This window comes from Megalobrama amblycephala, linkage group LG1 (genome assembly GCF_018812025.1).
Source record: "Megalobrama amblycephala isolate DHTTF-2021 linkage group LG1, ASM1881202v1, whole genome shotgun sequence".
In the NCBI taxonomy this organism is placed as follows: Eukaryota; Metazoa; Chordata; class Actinopteri; order Cypriniformes; family Xenocyprididae; genus Megalobrama; species Megalobrama amblycephala.
In genome coordinates, this window is record NC_063044.1 from 69,977,770 (window position 1) to 69,997,072 (window position 19,303).

The following is a 19,303-nucleotide window of genomic DNA, read 5'->3' on the forward strand; positions in this document are numbered from 1 at the left end:
CCAATATAAAAACACAAATACACTGAGAGAGCAAACATTTAGGCTAGGTGGGATAGTTGTAATGGTAATTGAGCAATATTTATATATGAATAAAAACTCAAATCTGTCATCAAAATAATCTCTTCAGAAGAAATTACTGACTTTCAATGGATGGACAAATAAATTAGATAATATAGTTTGATACTCCTATATATGGAGGTTCTTCCCTATGGTATTGAAAATCCATAATTTTCAAGAAATTGTATTAAAGTAGTATCGTGACGACACTAGTGTGGGGTGCCACAAATTTTTGAAAATACTTTAAAGGGTGCTGTGACTGAAAACAGTTTGGGAAACACTGGACTACGCACAAACAATGATGCCGCTACAATACGAGCAAATTCTTAAATACACATCACAAATGACTTCCACCTACACTCTAAGGCCCCGTCCACACGGAGACGGGTTTCAGTGAAACCGCACAAATTTTTAATCGGATAGGCGTTTCGTCCACACGGATCCGGCGTTTTCGAATGGTAAACCGCTATTTTTTGAAACCGGGTCCCAGAGTGGATAAATTTGAAAACGCCGTCTTTGCGTTTTCGTGTGGACGGGGCAATCCGTATATTTTCTGAAACGATGATGTCATTCACCCCCACGTGTCGACCGTAGTCAAGACAACGCTACGTCACGTAAGAGCAACAACAACAATGGTGGACTACATGATTGTGTTCGTGCTGCAACAGTTAGCTTTACTAAAGCAAAATCTTCTGCTCCTTTGCCACTACGGTGAACAACAAATGATTATAGACAACAACATACGCCACACTCTTAGGTCCACCGCGGAGGACAACCACAGGAGGGCAACCAGAAGAAGATTTTGGGTAAGATCTGGCAGAACCAGTCGTCGGTCCATACGAATGAGTCCACTGTTATGGCAAGCCGTTTTAACATTTAAAAGTTAAGTTCGACTATCCGGAATTAACGTTGTAGATATCACCGACGTCTTTTCTGACTAGTCGTAATTACATTTTGGATAGTCGGAATTGTCATTCGAGATATCCGTAACGTAATTGTGACTAGTCGAAACGACAGATGGAGATATCTGCAATGCGGTTTTGACTAGGCAAAACTGAATTACAGATATCTGCAATGACGTCATTGAAAACGACATTCGACTCGTCACACATCTTAAATGACGATTGCAGATATCCGTAATTCAGTTTTGCCTAGGCAGAATGAAGGTTAAAGATATCTCAAACAAACGTCATTATGACTAGTGATTACGGCATGGTGCCAATCAGTGCTAATTACGAGTTAACAGGCGCGATTTGAATGATTAGAACAATAACACGCTCTGCTCCCGCCTAAAAGTGCCGGCCTGATTTGCATAAAGATATCTGCAACGTCATTTCGCCTAGTCAAAACTCTAATTCGAGATATCTGCAATTACATTTTGACTAGGCGGAACGAAAGTTACCGATATCTCAAATTTCAGATATCTTTAATCAAAATTCATTTCGACATATCCATAACTTGATAATAGATATCTACAATTAAATTATGACTATCCCTAACTCCGGTTCGAGATATCTACAACGCCATTTTGACTAGTCGTAATTCCGGTTACAGATATCTACAACGTCATTTCGCCTAGTCAAAACTTAATTTGAGATATCTGAAAAGGAACACGTAGATATCTTGAATTGAGTTGAATTAAAGATATCTTGAACTGGAGTTGTGACTAGTCAGAATCAAATTGTAGATATCTCAAACTGGAATTACAGATATCTACAATTCAGTTACAGATATCCGTAATTCACATAGTGGATATCTGCAACTGAATCGTAGATATCTGTAATGATAAACCCCATACAAATGAATGGCAAAAGTGACGTCATTTGTCCTAGGAAGAATGTCTTTGTGGATATCTGAAATGACAATCACGGATAGGAAGAACGCAGTTGCGGACATCCGAAATGTTCTTTTCGACGAGGCAAAACCAAAATGCAGATATCCGCGACGCATATCCAGTCTAGCTGTTAAATGTTAAAACGGCTCGCCATACACTGTTGCTTTTGTTGCGTTCGCCATCTTCATCTTGTTGTTGTATTGGGTTTGTACATAGACTGTAAAAAAAGATGGACGACGCGACGCCGCTTCCTTCCATTGTATTGAACTGAAGCCAAAATGGGCTGATGAATGGGCGCTGACACGTTACGCAATACGTCAAAAAAAAAAGTTTGGAGCCTGGGCATGCGCAGAAGGAATCATCAGTGGAGCCGGAGGCGGAGTCGCGATATCAAACTTCCGCCCAGACGACTGCGTCATCATTCATGTATTTTAAATAGACTATAAAAATTATACACAATTTAAAAGTCTACCTATAAAATAATAGGCTATTCTGTTTCTAGAACAATAATATTTTTGAAACAGCAAATTCAGTAGATAAAATCAATATAGTATGCCACTAGAAACAACTCTAAATCGTCAGAACGGTCCTGCCATTTTAAATCAAGTTCAACTAACGTTACAGGAGATCGATTGCTGTAATTAGAGTAGGCTATCATTAGTTTTTGTCCTGCTAATTATTTTTATACCAATAAAAATAATAAGTAACTGCCAGATAACGATCACCTGCTTTTTCCTGACATGGTTAACATTAGGTGTGTTATCTTAACTAATAACATTTATTAATTAGCTTATAACGTCCACATTTGATGTTACAGAAAAAAGTTCAGTGATCCGTCAGATCCTGTAGGTCGGTTAGTACAGTTTACTGCTGAACAACTAATTTTGTTGGTGTTAAATAACAAAGAAATCGAAAATTAACAGTTAGTTAATACATCTTCAATCTCCCTCGAGGCTCCGACAGTCCTCAGACAAGCTGTCAATCAACTTCGAATCATGACGACACGCCCCGTTTTTATAGCATCAAATTGCTAGCTAAAATCTAAATCATCACAAAACGAACAATTGAATATATATCAGTGTGATAACAACTACCTTAAATGCCCAAAACCATCTTTCAGAAAGTTTTATTTGAAGCAGAATTTATTTTTAAGTTTTCACTGAAGTCTCATTCGACTGCATTGAGAGGGCGGGGTTTATGACCTGTACTGCATCCAGCCTCCAGGGGGCGATCAAAGAGCCCGTGGCTTCACTTTTCAGAACGTATGAGGGTTTGTATCATGCCCTGCGTTCCAATGTCCATACTATCCATCCTAAATAGTATGTGAGATTAAAATAAGTGTGTCCCAAAGCATAGTATCTTGAAAAGAGTATGCCAAAAGTCCCCGGATGGTCTACTATTTCCGGTAGATTTTCGAAGTGTGGATCCGTGCACACTATAAAGGCTAATATTGCCCACAACCCATTGCGCATTGGACGAGGATTCAGTTCAGAACTACAAACACGAGTAAAAAGTGTTAAAAAACTACAAAACATGGCGGATACGCGCGATCGACGCTGAGAGGTTTGAGTGACTAATAATCCGTTTAACCTGATAGAAAATATATTTAATGTTACCCGTTTTTTTCATCTGCAAATACCAATGGACTTTATAAAGATCCGAATGGCCATTACTTTTAATGCTCATTATGCATTAATATGAGGAGAGTTCTCCACATGAAAGACTCGCGACTGCAGACCCAGACAGCAGGTGACTCCGTGCCGGATCCGTTTTCAAACCGGCAAATCCGCATTACAGTCACCTCCGTTTCACTGCTCTAAAACGGATCCAGCCCGGTCCCGGTTTCCGTGGGCGGGAACAACAGTCGCAACGCAGATTCGGCCCGTATCCGTGGAAACGAGCGCGCGAATTTTTTTTTTTTTCTGGAGTTTAGAAGAGGAGGCAGACACAGACGGTGCTCGGTCGATATCCTACTTCAAAAACATCACCAAAGTAAGTCAAACTGTTCTATTAATGAATTAATTTCTTATTAATTATATTGTGTACTCGTTGTCTTAAAGTTTAAACTTAAGGTTTGGAGTTTTTATTGCTTATTAGATCGGTATTGAATCGTAATGTTAGTTAACTCTTATGTTAGCAGAGGGCACGCTAACACGCAGACGATCCAGAGGATTATAATTATATAACTGACGAATTTTAACTGCTTTAATTTTCCCTGTTAAAGTTTTAATTGCGTGGTAATGCTAGTGATAAGCTAGTGTTAACGTAATCTAGCTAAGGCCTACCGCAGACCCGTAACGTTACTTTACAACAAGGGTTCATTTCTTAGTTTATAACATGAACTAACCATTAACATTACATAGTTATTTGTTAATCTTTGTTAACTTTAGCTAATAAAATACAGTTGTCCATTGTTCATGTTACTTTACAGTGCATTAACTAATGTTAACAAATACAACATTAGAATTTAATGTATTTGTAAATGTTGAAATTAACATTAACAATGATTATAATTATACATCATTTATTATAATAAATGATGTAAAAGTGGTTCATTCTTATTCATGTCAACTAATGCTAACTAATGATATAGTCTCTTCTCCTCACCAAGGCTGCATTTATTTAATCAAACATACAGTAAAAACAGTAATATTGTGAAATATTATTAACCTGCATTCTATAGTAAAATATAATTTATTCCTGTGATGGCAAAGCTGAATTTTCAGCATCATTACTCCAGTCTTCAGTGTCACATGATCCTTCAGAAATCATTCTAATATGCTCAAGAAACATTTATGATTATTATCAGTATTCAAAACAGTTGTGTTGCTTTATATTTTTGTGGAAACAATTCTATCATTCAAACATTTGTGGTAAGATTAAAAAAGAGAAATTAATACTTCATCAATGATACTTTAAAACGATCAAAAGTGACAGTCAACCCTAAATGACGACATTTATTAACAAAAAAATTCTATTTAGTAAATGTTGTAATAAACTTAATTCAATAAATGCAAATAAATTAATTAACATTTTCTAATCATCAAAGAATCCTAAAAAAAAGTATCACCATTTCCACAAAAATGTTAAGCAGCACAAGCATTTTCAACATTGATAATAATTAGAAATTTTGCATGAGCACCAAATCAGCATATTAAATGATTCTGCTAAATTTAAATTATTATTTAAATTCTCTATATACCTGTTTATCCTTTAACTGATCTACATTACTGATGAGATTTCAATCAGGATTCAGGAGCTTATTAGTCTGGAGGTTGGAGATGTTTATTGCACATATATATATTTTTTTTTTTCTCAACAGGAGTTGTAAGGAATAACCAGTCCTCTACCAGTGCAGCAGATTCTTGCCTTTGACTGTGGCGGTGGCCAGAAGGAACGTGCCAAAGCCAAAGAGGCCTTAACTGAGGTAAATTTCAGATAGAAGCAGCGTAGTGGCGGGTTGTGTTTCGTCACCATACCATTACAATAAGCAATAGTAGCTGACTTCATAAAGAAAAAAGGGGCAGTTGAGTTTGTATTGTCACATGTTAGTGTATGCCAAGCCCAGTTGCAGCACATTTATTTATATAATACTGAACAGTATTATCTCTACATTTAGAGATTATTTTCTGTGGACTGGGCTTGTCTTATTTTTTTTAGAAAACATTATACGAAAAGCATTATTTTAATATTTTTAATATTAATATTTTTTTTATATTCATATTTAGTTCAAATTGTACATGAGAAAAGCATAAGGAGAAATTTACAGATTTTTTACTTGGATACAACAGTGAAAAATGTGTATAGGAGAACAGACTTTTATCACGATACATACATGAGTGATTTTTTTTTTATTCTGGTAATTTTAAAGGATTAGTTCACTTTAAAATCAAATTTTCCTGATAATTTACTTACCCCCATGTCATCCAAGATGTTCATGTCTTCCTTTCTTCAGTCGAAAACAAATTAAGGTTTTTGATGAAAACATTCCAGGATTTTTCTCCTTATAGTGGACTTCCAGTGGTTCCAGACAGGCTGTATGGCCTACGCCTTCCCTATTCAACTTACAGAAAAAAACGGAATTGGCGCCGCGTTCGTTCCGTAAGTAGAATAGGGAAGGTGTATGATGATCATTTGATGATCATTTGTGTTTATAAAGCATATACAGTTGTATTTTTATTTATTTTTTTCGAAAATGACCGATCGTTTCACTAGATAAGACCCTTATTCCTCGTCTGGTATCGTTTAAAGCCCTTTGAAGCTGCACTGAAACTGTAATTTTGACCTTCAACCGTTTGGAGGTTATTGAAGTCCACTATAAGGAGAATAATCCTGGAATGTTTTAATCAAAAACCTTAATTTCTTTTCGACTGAAGAAAGAAAGACATGAACATCTTGGATGACGTGGGGGTGAGTAAATTATCAGGAAAATTTTACTTGAAAGTGAACTAATCATTTAATTTGCAGCAGTTGTTAAAAGTTGGTGTTCATTTGTGTGATGTAAATAAGTGTCAACAAAATATCAGCCAAAGCCGAGTGATCAGACCAATAGCACTAGATTGCTTTGGTGTGCTTTAACATAGAGTGAGAAGGAGAAATTGAAAGACAAAATACACAGCCTGTCTGATGTGTCAAAGGCTATGTTCACACTGTCAGTCCAAATACGATTATTTGTGTATTCGATTGGAATCTGAGAAAGTGACATAAACCACGCAAATTCTGATCAGATCGGTCAAACTGAAATTGATTTCCAGAAATGACATGTGAATATGATTTCAAACCACATATGAATGTAGCTCAAAGCAGATTTGTAAAAATTGCAAAACAAATTACATGAAATGTGATTCACACTTTATGATTGCATTCCAATCGGATATGCACAAAAATCGGATTTGGACTGACAGTCTGAATGAGGCTAATATCTCCACCAACATCAGAAATTACTACACACAGCAAGCCTCACAACAGTCAGATTCTTGATTTAGTGGGACAATTACATGAATATCTAACAGCTTTCTTCTTTTTTTTTTTCCCTGCAGATGCCTCATGGGAATTAAACGGCACATATGAAGTGGTTTGTAATACCATGGTTTTCCGACTGTCCTGATTGGTTCTTGATGTGTTTATGGTTCATTATATGAAATTATTATTTGTATGCTTTTTTCCCAATTTCTTCTATTTTCTTCTTTAAATATACATTAAGAAAAGTTGTGAGATTGTTTAACTATTTGTGTATCAATGTTTAAAGGATAGTTCACCAGAAAATGAAAATTTGCTGTTAATTTACTCACCCTCAAGCCATCCATGATGTAGGTGACATTTTTAGCTGAAACCATGGTCCTTGGTGAATGCAAGTCAATGGCTACAGTCACTTTGAGAGTCATAAAAACATATTACAGGCAAAACAAAGTTAATACCTGTGACTGATGCTGACATTACATTGAGGTCTTATGAAGCGAAACAGACCAATGTTTTCGCTTCATTAGACCTCAATGAATCATCTGGAGCCACACGTATTCATTTTGTTTTGCCTGAATATGTTTTTTTGACTCTCAAAGGGACTAGCCATTGACTTTTATATTATACTTTTATATTATACAAATCACCAAGGACCACATTTTCAGCTAAAAATCTTCTTTACTGATAGTAAATTAACGGCAAATTTTCATTTTTGGGTGAATGATCCCTTTAAGCTTATTGAATATGATGTAACTAGAGACTTAGGATTAGTTCACTTTCAAATGAAAATTACCCCAAGCTTTACTCACCCTCAAGCTTAATTACTTTAATATATCTCCGATTGTGTTCATCAAAAAGTCACATACACCTAGAATGGCTTGAGGGTGAGTAAAGCTTGGGGTAATTTTCATTGAAAGTGAACTAATCCTTTAAAGGGATATTTCACCCAAAAATGAAAATTCTGTCATTAATTACTCATCTAATTTTGTTCCAAAATCGTAATACTTTTTCATCTTTGGAACTCAAATGAAGATCTTTTTGATGAAATCTGAAAGATTTCTGTCTCTGTTGACAGCTACACAACTACCTCTTCTACACTTCTATGAACTTCAGCTACAAAGTTCATAAAGAGATCGCCAAACTAATCCATATAAATTGAGTGGAATTTGGATTAAACGATCACTTTATATGATGAACAAATCTCTTGCTGATGCTCAAGCGTGCTGTGTAACACAAGAATGAACCTTATAGCTTCCCTTTACCACAACTGACGTGTGAGTTGATAAATGCTTATATGTGAATAAAATCCTTCATCAAATAAAGCGCTTGTGTCTCTTCAGAAAATTTTGGACTAAAGTGCTCGATTTATATGGATTAGTTTTACAATCTCTTTATGTGCTTTTTAAGCATCAGAGTGGTAGTTGCATAGCTGTCAACAGGAACAGAAAGCTCTTGTATTTCATCAGAAAGATCTTAATTTGTGTCCCGAAGATGAATGAAAGTCTTACGGTTGTAGAACAAAATGAAGGTGAGTAAATAATGACATTGTTTTATTTTTTTAGGTGAACTAACACTTTAATGGCAAGTAGAGACACTTAAGTGTTTTATATAAACTTTGAGTACTTGTGCAAAAATTATCAAAAGAAAAAGATCCACTGTTTTGCATTGTTTTGTGTATTTGTTTTAATATGCCAAATAAATAGAAGATGGATTAAAAGATAAAGCCCTTGATTATGTCAAATTTACTCTGTCCAATTGTATTTTGAATGTATGTTTACTGTAAAGTAGTTGCTGCTGAGTTAGTGCTAACAATAGATTATAAGGTCGTATTTTAGTGTAAAAAAAAGTGTTCAGTACATTAATTGTCTATAAATCTAAATCAGTACTTTAAACTTTGTATTGCCTAAGTATTTAATGTTAAAACTTAACAGAAAAAATATCAGACAATAAAATATTTAATCATGTATATGAGAAGATTCTTGAAATTCTAGATATGTATACTATTCAGAGGGGTGAGGGGGGGAGGGGGTGTGCTGTATACAAAATGAGCTGGCCCTGATCCGGCACGGTTCTGGACCAGATCCAGAACAGAGCTGGACCAGATCTGGCCCACATTTGGCCCAAATCGGCATAAAGGAATCCACATGTGGTCCGGAGCTGGCCCAGTGCTGGTCCAGATGAGGAAAAACGGATCCGTGCCGGTATTGGCCCGTTGTGCCAAAAGACACCGGCCCGAGTCCGTTTTACGGATCTGGGCCAGAACTTAAGAAGTGTCTGGGCCAGATCTGGGCCAGATGATTTTTGCTATCTGGGGATCAACGTGCTGCATTTCTCTCCGATATGGTAGGAAATTAGCTAAATGAAATATGGAGGATGTAAGATGATTGACAGGGCAGTTTACGGTGACTGGATGCGACAGAGATCAAAGACGCAATTGTATGACGTGATAGTATGTCCCAAAGCTTGTCTAATCTTTTGCTACACACTCAAAAGTAAGTACTTTTTGTTCACAGAAAGAGTACATACTTTTAGGGCGTAGTATAAGTAGGCGAATTGGAACGCAGCATTGGTTTGTATACAGCGCGCAAGGTTTATGCGCATGCTCCAATTCTTCTTCTCCATTTTTAGAGTATCTCTGTGGCAAAATTACAGCGCCACATACTGATCTGGCATGTATACTACATCGTTTTCAGTCGGTTTCACTGGTTTCGTGTGGACGCAGATATTTCTTGATACGGCGCCGTGTGGACGGGATTTTTTTTTTAGAACGAGGGAAAAAAAAGATCGGATTGGGGTAAGCTCCGTCTCCGTGTGGACGGGGCCTAAGAAGAAAAGGTTCAAAAATGAACCTTTTGAGGTTCCTGGCGATTGCAACTGTGGGGGAACCTTAAAGGTTCATTTTTGAACCTTTTTAAAAAGGTTCTAATTGGAACCTTCACTTAAAGGTGCATTAAAGCCCCATTAAGGTTCCATTTTGAACCTTTTCCTTTTAGATAGCAATAACATATATTAATAATAATTATTAAAATATAATATAAATTATACATTATACTATATGTCTTATATATAACTTATATTACTATATCTTAATCCCATTTCAAAACATTGAATACAGAACACAATGATTGTCTATAAAATGTTTAATACATAAATATAAAATGTGAGCACACACAGGCACCAATTAACAGAGAAAAAAGGAATATTGTTTTTTATCATTCAATCAAATAAATAAATAAATAAACAATCAAATAAATAAATTCATTCATTAATCTATAAATTTCCATCAACCTGTAACAGAATGTAGCTGAATATCTATCATTTTTATATTATTTTTAATCATTTAATTATATTTAATTTATATATAATTTTTAAGATAATGTTTAAACAGGACATTAAACAGGACATTTTTATCACTGTGGGTAGAATTTTGGTTTTGGCATTATGGCACATTAAATATTTTTCAAAGAATGTTAGAGTGTTTCTCGGCTTTGAAGCATATTCAAGGTTGAAGATGAAGTACATTGTCATTAGAATAACATGGTTATATGACCTGGTCATATCGTCTACTTCACAGACCTTCTCCCCTTGCATCATTATTTCTAAAACATACTGCATCCAAGGCACATCCATTTACAGTATATACAGCACAGGGTTGGGTGTAAGTGGTTCCTAAACAAGAAGAGAATAATGTTATATTAAATATAACAGTATTAAATGATACATAATTTACATTATTATTTGCTTTTAAGTCATAATTTGAAACATAATTTTACTCACAACTGAGGGGACATTAAGGGCTGGATATCATGATAATATTTCCTTCGTGGAGTGATGTTTTATATAGTCTGTCCTCTCACGCTTTGTCCATGTCATTTAGTCCTCTAAAAGGATTTGGTGATCTTCAAGCATTTGATTTTCATTTTATCCAAGTGGATCCCAATGCTGTAATCATCTGTAATCTTCTCCTGAATAAATCTACCTACAAAAACATGCTATTTCTGCAAAAACATGCTAAGTCTGTTATTCTTAAAAAACTTAAGTTGATTCTGTCTGGGACACTTACCCCAACTGCCCTTGACCTCTTTTGATACACATCTTGGTCAGACAGATTGTCCATCTAAAAAAACAAAAGAAATATATTATGAAGCAAGTGCGTAATTTTAGAGAATGGTGGAGAGTAAAAACGGTTCTCTATATTTCCAGGTCTCCAACAAGCGAACAATTCGACAAGGTGTGTTCAATCCTTTAAAAAAATGATGTGTTGCATAAAGCCCCTTAACTGTCATTTCCCTAAGTATAACATAAGGTTTGGAAAACTTCACCTTAAGTGTTACAGGGAGTGAGCAGGTTCAATCCAAGTCTTCTAACGAGACACGATCGACCGCTTTATATGATGAACAAATTGTAATTTAGCCGTTTATTCACATAAACATTGATGAAACTACATATGTATTTATATCTCTTATGGTCAACGGATGCGGAAACGTGTGCACCACGTGCAAGAACAAATCTCATTGGTTCTTGTGCTTGCGCGCACATTCAAGCTTCCAAAACAGCCAAAACAGTCTTTCAATGAATGGACATAAATGATGAGAGAATATTAAAAATATCTTTATTTATTATCTGAAGGTGAATCCGCTCACCATCATCTACAAATACAAAGAGACTGTTATCGTCCAGCTAAGTTCATTCAACCTGTCATCATTCGATCTACTAACCTGTTTATTCTCCCCATCTCTGCCACCTGCAATAATAAACCTTTGTGAACTGTATTAGCTCTGTTGTCTCCTTCTGTCCGTGACACCATGACTCCTTTAAAAATAATATTATTTAAAATACTATAAAAGGTTTTATGAAACTGCAAGGCTCTTTGACACGTTCTGACATACACTCTCCCAGTCTTGTCACTTAAGACTGGTTTTTGATAACCAGGGCTGAAGTAACCTTGTTGTATTGTTTGCTTGATTTACCTAAAATCAAAGAAAGGCAATTTTACTCTCCATCTTTCTTTAAAATTATGCACTTACCTGTACTTCACTATGGGAATTACCATATATATGTGCACATCTGATCAAACAGATTATTTTTTAACTCCATTTGCATTGTGATAAAAAAAGTAATAAATTAATTTTATAAAGAAAAAAAATCTCCACTCTCCTCAAGTTTTTTTGTACTGCTAGTGGGGTAGCTGATAAATTTCTGGCCACCCTGTTTGAGCAATACGTTGTGTTGAGGTTGATCCATGTGAAATACCAAATCAAGTCCTACAGAAACACAAAACTGCAGAGAGATGCATATTATAATAGTACTAACAGCTCAGTAATTTGCAATGATAGCAATACAGTTTAGCTAAAAGTATGTGGAAACCTAACCATCACACCTATACGAGTTGATGGGCATCCCATTCCAAAACGGGAATGCAATATAAGTTTAAAGCAATGTAAGTTGTTTTGGATAACAGTGTCAACTAAATACATACATGTGAGAAAATGCTAGTCACTGAATTCTTCAGTACAACCTATTAAGTAATTAAAAAATGTTATTAATAATTAATAGAGGTGTCCACATACTTTTTTAAAACATTAAGAGTAGATGTAATAAACTTACACATGATTGGTGTGTGTGGTCTTGGTAGGCATCTCAGTCTTTAGGTTTTCTTCTAATTTTATGAATTTTACTTGATCTATCCATTTAGGGAATATTTTAGCTATCATATTCAGTTAGGTTCATTCGAGTGTCCCCATCAATTCCATTGTCTGTTAAAACAACAGGATTCAATAGGAGAATGTCATATCTGCTTATCTGTGAAATGTCTGTTTTGCTGCAATGGGGAAGTTAAACAGAGTGTGCATTTTTGTGAGATAAATCTTGAAATGTAGGGATGAACTCCTGGAAACTGTTGCCATCAACCAGTCAGCCACATGGATTTTCCAGTGAATCAGCTCTGAGCTCATTCTTGCGTCTATATGCAGAGAAATATTGCAATTTAGAAAACAATGCGTTATAAAATATGAATAAAATTAAACTTTTCATTTTTACTATTTTTACTAAATTCCCCCCCCCTCTCTCTCTCTCTCTCTCTCTCTCTCTCGGGCGCGCGTGCAAACACACGCGCACACACAGTAAGGATGAAAAACGGAAAAATATCTTGAAATAGTACATGTGGGAAAGGTGTAGTAAGTGGTTATTTCTCCAGGCCGTTAAATTGACAATATTGTGGCTGCATTAACACGACGTGTGTGCTTAGGCCCGTTGTCATTTATTCATTATCACACACCCTAATGTTATTATGACATTAAATAGGTGTTTCATAGCATTTCAAAAAGTTAATAGTTTATTTGAGACGTTATGTTGTCTTACCTGAGATTTTTGCGTCGTTCCGCTCAGTCCCACTCGGTCCCGCTGCTGCCGCTTCAAAATTTGTAACGGTTTTTCCACGTGACCGCTGACATCATTGCGCGAGAGAAACTTGTGGAGATTCAGTGCATTGCGTTGCGTACCAAAGCCCAGATATTTGAAGGATTTGCTTACTCATGCTTAAAAACGATATTACAATATTAATAATCTCGTTTACTTTTAGTTAAAATAATGTACTTTTGAATTGCTAGTTATTTGTCAGTATTCTTATTTTGTAAAAACGTTTAGGCACAAGCAATCTCAACACATAAATGATTAACAACCGTTGTAGTAAAAGCAATAGTAGTAGTAGTAATGATAATAATAATAAACTAAATAAAGAAAAAAATAATCTTCCTGATGAAACCTTACACAATACAATTATGAAATGTTTTCTAAAACATGAGCATCAGCTAATAACAAAGTAGATAAAGTTGGAACAGAAGGAGAGATGAAACGTAAAATAAATTGCCTGTGCATCACACCTTACTCATGATTTTTGTTCCAAAAATGCATAGTGTCCTTTTCAATTGGGGAATATTTATATGGTTGTCTAAGCGGGAGATATTGAACACGGTCTATTTTTAGGGCTAAGAATTTCACGTCACCTCTCCATTTAACATTGAACAGCTTCTTGTCCATTTATGAATGTAAAACTGAATTTTTATTCTTGGTCTTCTTAGTTTATGCTCTAAAAATGGATAAAAAACATGGTGTCTTTCAATGTTATTGAAGGGGAGGTCACAGAATCCAATCATATTAGAAAAGGTTCATAAACGAACCTTAACTACACACAGGTTCTAATATGAACCCTGTTACCACAACAAAGGTTCTAAAAAGAACTTCCAAATAACCAGTTTACCTGTAAGTTCAACTTTGAACCTTTTTGATAGTTAGAAGTTCATATTTGCACTGTAAAGTTCTTTATTGAACTCCAAAGGTTCGACCTCTTCTAAGAGTGTACCTGCAGAGGAGCAACCTCAATCCAGTGCCAGCCACAGGATGCATCCAACATCACACAACATACCTGGGTGGTGATTGTTATTTATTGTTTATAAAGTGAAAAATGACAAGAAACCAACTTTGAATGATGACTTGAACACTTTTACGTTTATTTATTAGCAGAAACTTTAACAGATTAGAACAGAAAATGGTTTTCAAATGATTGTGAAAGTTTAAACTTTAGCATAGATATTGGACATGAATTTGTATCTACTTAAATGCCCCCAACCTTTTGACAACTGGTAACATTCATAATCATGTTTAAAAACTGTAATTCCAAGTATATAAAGTTAAAATTACTCAAACCACACAATCATAAGATCAAACAACAATAGCAAGCATTGCAAAATCAAACCTCCCATGGCTGTAGCACTAGCAGATGATTTATAATGTAAATGTAATAGAAAAATACAGTAATCAAATATTCATATTCATATTCATTCATATATTCATATTCTAAAACTCGTTCTAACTTGTACTCAGCCTGAAAATAAAAATCCTTAAAATAAAAATAAAAATCTTGTTATTGTCAACTATAGCATTTGTTACAGTAAGGATATAAAGGTAAGACCAAGTTTTCTTTCTTTCTTTTTATAGCATTTGTTATGAGAAATAGCAACACCGATAGAAGCTATAGCTACAACATGCCACAGCATGTAAATGTGAAGCGAGAAGTGCTGCTGTCGTGCCAAAAACTGACTGCCGTCCGTGGGAGCGCGCACAGCATGTTTAAAGGGTATCGCTCCTGTTTCTACATGTCTACAGCTGATGTTATCATGATCAAATGCCATAACCTGCAAATACATATAACTCTGTGTCCGTGGTGCTAATAGCAAAGAAACTTTTCCTGTAACTGATTAATCAAAATTATTAATTTAATGAATTTGCTGTTTATTGCTGATTATAACAGAAGCCTATTTTAGGGCATTCTTTGTGCCAAACAATCCAGTCCTTTTTTACCAGGTGAAATACCTTTAAATGATCAATAAAAATCCTTTTAAAGTGCCGAAAAGGATTACGGCCTCTATTTATTGATGAACTGTTCTTTCTGCCTCAAAGAAACTTTTACCCCAGAATAAGCTAGAATCTGTCAAATATAACCCTCATGAATGAAATCAAGTCATTTTGAGGCAGAAAGAAAGTTCACTCAATAAATAGAGGCCGTAATCACTTTTCGGCAACTGCAATTTATTGTTTTATTTACCATATAAAGGTGTTACAACAGGTAAAAAGGCTGAATGAGCTATAATCTGTCAAATATAACCCTCATGAATGAAATCAAGTCATTTTGAGGCAGAAAGAACAGTTCACTCAATAAATAGAGGCCGTAATCACTTTTCGGCAACTTTAAAAGTGCATTTTATGGGTTTTTATTGATCATTTAAAGGTATTTCATCCGGTAAAAAAGGACTGGATTGTTTGGCCAAAGGATGCCCTAAAATATGCTTCTGTTATAATCAGCAATAAACGGCAAATTAATTAAATTAATTATTTTGATGAATCAGTTACAGGAAAAGTTTCTTTGCTATTAGCACCACGGACACAGAGTTATATCATGATAAATCAGCTGTAGAGTGCGTGGGCCCTTAGAATCATCCTAACTTTCTCCCCCTTTATTTGACAAGCACTTTAAATAAAGACGTAATCTCTTGACCACACCTATTTTGATTCTGTTCTTCCTTGTTTTATAAATTGCCAGCTTTGCCTTCCAAACAGAAAATTATCAGCTGCCATTGATCTTTTGCTTCTAATTATGCCCAGCCCCACAAAAATAAAAACATGGTGTAAACTTTTCCCCACATTTACCACAATCAGAACATTATTATTTTAGTCTGATCTTTGAGTCTCTCACTGTACTTTGCACATCTTCTGTTTTGTTAGTGTCCGTGTAGCTTTCAATGCAAGCCCTAATGCCTTCCCATGACTGATTCCTTTCCTCTCAGCTTCCTTTACTGCGCTTTCTCTCTCTTCAGGGCTCACCACATTCTTCAGGCCTTCACGTATATCTGATACATTTACATTATACAAAACAAGATCTCCGATGAATGTGTCAGAATAAGCCTGTTTAGCTTCCTGTCTTGACTCCTCTACTAAATGCCAGAATATTTTCTGCCATTCGGACTGTTTCTGCTCTTTGACTTTATCAGCCAGTTTCTTCTTCTGAATCTCCTGAATGTGTTTCTCTGTTTCCTCAAACATGTCATTGGTGAAGTGTGTCCCTCCATTCTCTTCCACCATCTTCTCTATTTTACTGAGCAGATCTCTGAACTGTGGGAAACTGGGAGACTCATTATCCAAACAGAAGAATCTGTTTCCACAGCTCTCTACAAGTTCTCTAAGATCTGGATCACTTTCCTGAACAAACTCTTCAATGGGTTTCTTTTCTTTCTCTAACAGATCTTTGTGAGTGAAGAAGATCATAGAATATTTTTCCATCTGTCTTCCAAACACTTCTTTGAGTTGCTTAATGGTGTTTTTCTCCTCCTCCGTGAATCGACCCACTTTAATCACAATAATAAAAGCGTGTGGTCCAGGAGAGGCGTAAGTTATGCATTTCACTATTTCAGAAATAACCTCCTTTTCACTGAGTTTAGTATCATAAAGTCCAGGTGTGTCGATGACTGAGATCTTGTTTACCAATCCTCACTGTAGTTTCTGACCGACACTGTTTCGTCTGAGAGATTGCACTGACGGTAGAGTCAAACACGTTTCTGCCGATGATGGTGTTTCCAGTCGCACTTTTCCCAGCTCCAGTTTTTCCCAGCAGAACCAGCCTGATCTGGTCTTTCCTCTCAGGAATCACATCAATTGCATTTGGACCATTATCTGAAACTAAGTCAGAAAAATCAAATCACTGACCTCTTTCCTTTAAATAAATCTCAATATTCTCAATACACTCTCTTTAAAAAAAAAAAAAACAGTGTTAGATTTACATTGAAAGCATTTGCAGATGCTTTTAATTATTACAGTACTTACAGTTGATTGCAGTTGTCTCTTTGCTGTCTCTCCTCTTCATTTGGTCCATGATAAAATTGCCACTGTTCTCCATCATCACTCCTTCAATCTTCTGCAGTAGTTCTGGGACCACACCTTCCACTTTCTTCTTGTTATTGAAGCAGTGAAACTTTCCTCCACATTCAGTCACCAGTCGCTGTAGATCTGGATGATGTTTTAGATATTCATCAATGGTCTGTTCCAGATCCTCCAGCTCATCTTCATGTGTGAACAGAATCATGATGTACTTCTGAACTTCAGGACCAAATAAATTCTTAATGGAATCCAGGATCTCTTCCTCATTTCCCACAGGTTCCTCTAGAGGAACGGTGAGCAGAACTGAACTGAGACCTGCTGAACATCCAGAGACCAGCTGCCCTTTCATCATCTCCAGCTTCTCTTTACTCAGATCTGGATCCAGTAGATCTGGACAATCAATCACACAAACCTGCTTCTCTCCGATCTGTGTTTTACCCTCACACACTTCAGACTCATGTTTCTTTTTCTGTTTGTGTACTTTAAATCTCTTTTCTCCCAGTATTGTGTTTCCAGATGAGCTTTTCCCAGAACCCTTTCTGCCCATCAGAAGAATCCGGATCACTGGATCTGTACTGAAGCATCTTGCTGACATCTCTGAAAGAGACAGAATAAGATATATGTTGAGATCATTATTCTTATTAGAGGTGGCCAAGATATGAATTGAACAAAATATAGATTGTTTCACAGACAAACATAAGCAGACCATTTTAATTATTAGTATGTAATTGAAATTAAGAACAGGACTGTTTGAACTTCCACTGAAACCATGGAACAAATGCGATTATAAACCTTCCTCCTATGTCCCACATTTTACTCTCAAATTTAATCAGGATTGTATAAAAAAACTTAAATTGTACCGCTGACTATACATTATTTAAGGCTTTTTATTAGGGATGCACGATATTTATCAGACAGATAAATTATCAGGCAATATGGGTGAAAATGACGTAATTTTTATTGCTTTAAAAAAAATAAATGAAATCTGATAACTAGATCCAATAAAGTCCACTTGTTGGTAAATCAATCAACCAGTCTGATTTATCCGAGATTCATCCGCTTTCCGAGTGCAAGCGACTGCAGCTTTAAAACTAAAGCTCATTACGATGTCTTGTTCAGTCTGTAAGTTTTTCCTGTGTGGCAGTGGATGACAATGCCAGTTTTAACACAACAAATCTTATATCTCACTTGAAAGGTTGTCATCACGACAAAGCTGAATTAAAAAAATTATGAAGCAGCAGCTACCAGCACTAAGCCTAAAACACAGAGCGTTGATGTCCCCGTTCAGCGAGCATTTGAAAATTGTAAAAAGTTTTCCAGAGATAGAGAAAAGGCTAAAGCCATAAACGACAAAGTAATGCAATTTTTAGTCCTTTTTGACCAGGTTAGTACAGCATTTGGAGCCACATTACACCCTTCTGAGCCGCAGCTTCTTCTCTGATGTTTCCCTCCCTGCCTTGTACGATTTGGTCGCCACACACATTCATAATTTGATCGAGAAGAGTGGACTTGGCATAAGTTTCACCATAGACATTTGGACATCTGACGTTAACCCGGTCAGTATGCTTAGCTTTAATTCTCAGAGGTTTGATGAATATTTTAACATGCAAAAGGACTTGCTGGACGCACAGGAGTGCTCCAGATCACATACAGGGACAATGATATGCCGAGATTTTGAAACCATGTTCAAACAGAGGAATATAAGAGAAGACAGAGTGCATGTTGTGGTCAGAGATGATGCACGCAATATGGCGATGGAGGAATGTGGGCTTGCAAGCATGGGCTGTATGGCACACACCTTACAGCTCACTGTAAACGAGGCTGTGCTGAGCCAAAAAAGCATCACAGACTGTGTTTTCGATCTGCAGGAAAATGGCTGGCCAAGCAATGAAAAGGAAACAGAAAAATTGCAGGCCAGAGTGAGCTGTGCATCAGAGAATGTGGAAGAGCCGAAAGTGAAGAAGACCAAGGCAGACGGTGGCAATGTTTCCCTAGTATTGTCCCCAGTGGCGCAAAAACTGGGGT

At 36.1% G+C, this 19,303-nt stretch overlaps 1 protein-coding gene and 2 long non-coding RNA genes across 5 annotated transcripts; 1 reads left to right on the plus strand and 2 right to left on the minus strand.

Moving 5' to 3' along the window:
* Positions 1–3,858: 3,858 nt before the first annotated feature.
* Positions 3,859–7,661, plus strand: LOC125248871. Its single transcript, XR_007180423.1, has 3 exons — positions 3,859–3,883; positions 5,214–5,318; positions 6,931–7,661. It is a non-coding gene; the product is annotated as an uncharacterized LOC125248871 (long non-coding RNA).
* A 2,364-nt stretch (positions 7,662–10,025) lies between these two features.
* Positions 10,026–12,606, minus strand: LOC125248801. Of its 3 annotated transcripts, XR_007180385.1 has the most exons (4): positions 12,458–12,606; positions 10,914–10,967; positions 10,628–10,829; positions 10,026–10,519 (listed from the first exon to the last, which is right to left on the minus strand). It is a non-coding gene; the product is annotated as an uncharacterized LOC125248801 (long non-coding RNA). The 3 variants fall into 3 exon arrangements; XR_007180384.1 differs by having other exon boundaries at positions 10,628–10,967; XR_007180383.1 differs by lacking the exon at positions 12,458–12,606 and having other exon boundaries at positions 10,914–11,479.
* A 3,490-nt stretch (positions 12,607–16,096) lies between these two features.
* On the minus strand, positions 16,097–17,960 carry LOC125248637 (immune-associated nucleotide-binding protein 13-like). The gene is given in 3 exon segments (XM_048160703.1): positions 16,097–16,876; positions 16,878–17,074; positions 17,225–17,960. Coding segments are annotated over 3 exon segments (1,626 nt in total). The 5' UTR covers positions 17,874–17,960.
* Between the last annotated feature and the right edge of the window lie 1,343 nt (positions 17,961–19,303).